Consider the following 5,007-nt stretch of genomic DNA (forward strand, 5'->3'; position numbering starts at 1 on the left):
TTTCTGAGGTCGGATTCGGATTCAGCGCAGCAAAAACCTTCGGGTATACTAGGTATGGTCTCTGGTTCCGGACCTTTGTCAAATTTTGTCGGCCTGTGTTATGAAAAAATTACCTGTAAATCAAATATTAAATTTTTGTGCAGCCTGACTCAACGCTGCTCAATGCTAACATAAATCCTGCCCTCTGCGAAAAGTCCTTATTTTGTTGAGAAAATTATGACATATAATTCCAAAAACACTTAATCCATCTTTCACTAAAATTTCGAGCACAATATATATCTGAAAAACCATAACACACACAACGACTGTTTAAGTTGCGGACAATGCGGGGCTAAAATCCTTTGACGCCACGCCACGCCACACGCCAGCGACACTGCTCCAACAAGACTCGCTTCCTCAAGTATTCCAGATTTAAATGGTTAATATCGCACACTTTATATTTTCATTATCACAAAATAGCCGCTTAACATATTGCACACTAAATAGAAGATGTCATATACCATGCCGAAACATCCATACATTAAGGTTAAATGTAAAGGTTCCGAATATATGCTCTTGAACATCTCTCTCCCTTTTTTCTTGGAAGACAAATCCCAAGTCAGCTCATTAGACTCCAATCAAGGTTTGAGCATCATTAAATAAGAAGAGAAAAACATATGGTCTGTTATTTTAAATTAGTCAGTCATGCGTAAGAGCCTGTCTCACGCCGCCTGCAATGCTGAAAACGATCCACAATTAATATGTCTGTCAGGCCTGAAGGCCGGTCTGGAGGCTTTTGCAATGTTGCAAACAGTCCACCATCAATATGTCTGTCATGCTTGAGAGCCAGTCTCGAAGCGTTTTCAATGTTGCAAACAATCCACCATCAATATGTCTGTCATGCTTGAGAGTCAATCTCGAAGCGTTTGCAATGTTGCAAACAATCACATGGTCATGTCTGACAGCCTGTCTTGAGGCGTTCGCAATTTGCAAACAATCAGACAGTCAGTAAGTAAGTTTGTCCTGCCTGAGTGCTTGTCTCGAGGCGTTCACTATGTTGCAAAAATCCATTAGCTGTATGGTTGTTATACCTGAGAGCCTGTCTCAGAACGTTTGCAATGTTGAGAACAATCACACAGTCAGTAAGTCTGTTTGTCCCGTTCGAGAGTCTGTCTCGAGGCGTTCACAATGTTGCAAACAATCCATTAGCAGTATGGTTGTCATACCTGAGAGCCAGTCTTAGGACGTTTGCAATGTTGAGAACAATCACACAGTCAGTAAGTCCGTTTGTCCTGTCTGAGAGTCTGTTTCGAGGCGTTCACAATAATGCAAACAATCCATTAGCGGGATGGTTGTCATACCTGAGAACCTGTCTCGGGATGTTTGCAATGTTGAGAACAAGCACAGTTAGTAAATTTGTCATGTCTGAGATCATGCTCCTCCGCTCACTCACTTACCGGCTCGAAGGACCAAAAAATGTTACTTAATTACTCGCGGACTGCCGTAGGACAGGGAAGGAGTAATGTCAGGCTTGGTTGAAGTCGATCAAACGAAGAAGTACATCAGCGATCTCGAGTAGAATCCAATAAGTACTTTTTACTAAAAACAAGGTTTTGGTTGTTTGGGAAAATTAGAAAAGATTTAGTCTCCGGAAGCTACGACCATGATCGTTCACCAACAATCGATCCCGCCGCAACCAGAAGTCATACGTCATGCGACTCGTCACTTCCCACAACACCAGAAGACGAGCGAATAGCACACTTGATTCACATAAACAGGTCCAAGTGACGGAAATACTATGCTCGTCTAAACCTTGATGGATACTGAACTCCCAGGAAAAAGGTTCCGCATCCGGTCAAGAAAAAGCATTACGCTACTACCTGAGTACCGACTGCAACAAAGGAGTACGGCCTGAAAGTCAAATCAGGGGGAAAATTCCAAGAAGAATAAACATTGGTTTAAAACCATTTGGTCAACAGTGAAACCCAAAGATCACTCAAAAGAAAGTCAATAACATAAAATAAATTATTAACACAAATTATTAACAAAATGCATCAAAGAAATCTATTTAAATGTGTAAATTAAAATAATTTTAACTATAAAGAGGCGGACTTGAATTAATTAAGATTAAATTTTCAAAACTTATATTCCACATGAAGGAATTAAAACAATTTATTACACATATTTTGTGAACTTATTAGAAGGAATTAAATATTCTCAAAATATGAACACTTTTAAGGAAAAGAATACATCTCTGTGAGGTTATCTGTCTGTGCACTTACAAGGAATTAAATATATTGAAAACACGTTCTCTTTTTGGGAATAGGAACCTATGCCGCGGTCGCTATGAAAATGGAAATAAACTGGTTTCTGAGATATCCTATTCTTATAATGACATTTTAGCCAGATGAAAAAATGCGCATTTAAAATGATAGAATAATCTTCACTTATACGCTGAAATCTGAAAATATGCAGGTTTCTCTATTCAACGTTATTTGTATTTTTTTTTACTTTTAACTTATTACAGATGAATCTATTGTTCACGTTTTTATTTATTTATTGATGCCATGTACACGCACATTTTGCGAGAAGCACAAGATATAGAAAAAGAAAAGTTTTTATATTTTTCTTTATTGATCTTCAATCGTTGGAAAAATTGTTAATGGTTTTGTATATTTTTATGCTTGAAAGTAAAAAAAATGGTTTCAATTAAACACAATTCTAAATAGTTACTCAACCAACCACTATTTAAAATTTTCAAAGAAAAAAGAAAAAAATTCAAATTCAAATTGAAAGGTGCTCAATATGATTTTTGTGCTTACGGATGTGTAATTTGAATATTAGAAACGCTGGTTGCCCTCACGTACATAGAGAAATTATTTTGGTTCCGGTTCTGATCTCTGCAGTCATCTGTGTAAAAAGTTAAATCCTTTGTTCCAGATTTTGCTTCATTTGTTATAAAGACCCATACAAATGAAGCAATTTCGATGTATCTACGATTACCCACTGTTTCATTCCGCAAATAACAAAGTCCGACATTAATACGCAATTCAAAAATTGTGAAGCTCCAAACGCAGAATTTACTTTTATAGTACATCGTGGAAATATCAGATTTAGGCGTTGTCCAGATTTTTTGCAAGTCGTAATTTGCACAGCAAAATATTGTTTTAATATTGGCATTATCTCTATCTACTGTCATGAGCCTCCTTGATTCAATTTTACTATTAACGAGACATTCATGAGCATCTATTTCTGTTTGATTTTCAGGTGGTGAATTGTTTTACCCTTCGCATTCCTCGCAGCTGTTAAAAAATGTATATTAATTACACTACGTAACAAAATGTTAATTAATAAATGTTAAAAATGGTCTCATCAAAGAACAAATTGTTTTTATCAAATCAGACCTCAATTTTTCCGAAACACAATAAAGATGAAAAGCAATCGTAATACGAGTTAGTTGTATGATTATAATAGTAAGAACTTACCGATATTTTTTTGGTTTGAAAAATTCGAAATTAAACTCCTTGTTAAAAATATTTTCATACATACTGCTACTAACTAATATAGGATCGTCATCTGTTTTTTCGACATGTTTATACATAGAGTACGATTTTTCATATTTAAACCTCTTTCTAAATATTTTTTTGTGTATCTTTCCTAAAATAATGACTATCAATTACTTGAAACTTTTAATGTGTTGGTGAACTGATTCTTTCATTTTTTCTGGATATTTGAACGGACGAATATCATGTTTTCCTCGCAAATCATCTTCCATGACTCCCGTCGGGTTTATATCTTTTGATTTTGCTTTTGCTGTGCGTACGCACTAATAAAAATTTACTGCAATACCAAAGTATTAAAAGAATAAAGTTTTACTGTTATAATATTGCTGTAGTATTTGTATTACGGAGCAAAGCATGTATTAAGACGTGATATTGTATGTAAAAAGATGTTGTAGAAACTATTTGCATACTGTTACCAAAGTATCTGACGATGGCAACCTAATGTCGCATTGAAAGCTAATTGCTGATCATTGTTAGAGATATTACTAAAACAAGCTTTTAAACATTTTTCTAAACATCCATACTTCATTACTCGAGGCTTTATAGTTATTCCTGCTCGCCCAACTCCCTTTTCTCCCTCTGCTCGTTCTTTTTTCACCAGATTATCTATGGACCATTTAGAGTTCCTGACAAATTTTTTAATTAGATAAAATGATAATAGAACATTATTTTATTTTTATTTTCTGATATTTATATTTATATACTCACCTAAAAATGTAATATGATTGTAAGTCCAAATATTAGAGTCATTAACTTTGGTTATATTGGCTGGTCCTGATGGGTAACATGGACCTAAAAGTACACAATAATATGAGTGAATAGTCACGAAGTTCATACAACACCACTGTTATTGAAACTAGTAAGCAATTATCGGGATTCATGTCGAATATCCCAAACGCCAAAAGTCCCATCAATGAGAGAGCGCGTACAGGAAAACAGTCCCACTAATCAGAGCGCAAGCCGAGTCAGTTGAATAATAGAAGGTAAAGATTTGATTTGCCGCGACAGCGGCAGCAATTCGAATCTTCACCCTCTCCTATTTAGCTGACTCGGCTTGTGCTCTGATTGGTGGGAATTTTTTTTTCTTTACGCGCTTTCTCATTGGTGGGACTTTTGAAATAGACCCAGTTATCGATTGAAAAGTGGTTAATAACAGTGATTCTTAGCAATAAGAATAACATGTAGGCAAATACCACTTGGAAATGGCCGTCAATATCAATTGAGAAGAATATGATCTAGAGGCCAACTTCAATTGGGCTATGTCTAGTTGTCATACTCAGTGCCTCAATTCTCTTTATACAATGCACATTTCTGCGTTTGTTGCGAATGCACACAGTACGTACGTGACCTATCTTGTTGTAGGATCCGACCGAAATTCTCGCCCAGTTTTAATAAAATTGTGGGCTTTTTTATTGGCGTCCAAGGGAGCTTCCATAAAGACTGTCACAGTTTAAGGGGGGGGGGG

At 35.9% G+C, this 5,007-nt stretch overlaps 1 protein-coding gene across 2 annotated transcripts in view; it reads right to left on the minus strand.

Annotated features, from left to right (window-relative positions):
- LOC117172980 overlaps window positions 1-5,007 on the minus strand; it is a 249,464-nt gene that overhangs the window by 64,955 nt on the left and 179,502 nt on the right. The window contains exons 4-7 of one of the 2 annotated variants that reach the window (XM_033361316.1): window positions 4,251-4,334; window positions 3,959-4,148; window positions 3,465-3,819; window positions 2,802-3,281 (exon numbers count right to left, since the gene is read on the minus strand). In XM_033361316.1, the coding sequence (XP_033217207.1) occupies window positions 3,744-3,819; window positions 3,959-4,148; window positions 4,251-4,334 (350 nt within the window). In that variant the 3' untranslated portion in view covers window positions 2,802-3,281; window positions 3,465-3,743. Of the gene's footprint in view, window positions 1-2,724; window positions 3,282-3,464; window positions 3,820-3,958; window positions 4,149-4,250; window positions 4,335-5,007 lie in introns of those variants that run through there. The other variant, XM_033361317.1, reaches the window with a different exon arrangement.

Source organism: Belonocnema kinseyi, chromosome 5 (assembly GCF_010883055.1).
Source record: "Belonocnema kinseyi isolate 2016_QV_RU_SX_M_011 chromosome 5, B_treatae_v1, whole genome shotgun sequence".
In the NCBI taxonomy this organism is placed as follows: Eukaryota; Metazoa; Arthropoda; class Insecta; order Hymenoptera; family Cynipidae; genus Belonocnema; species Belonocnema kinseyi.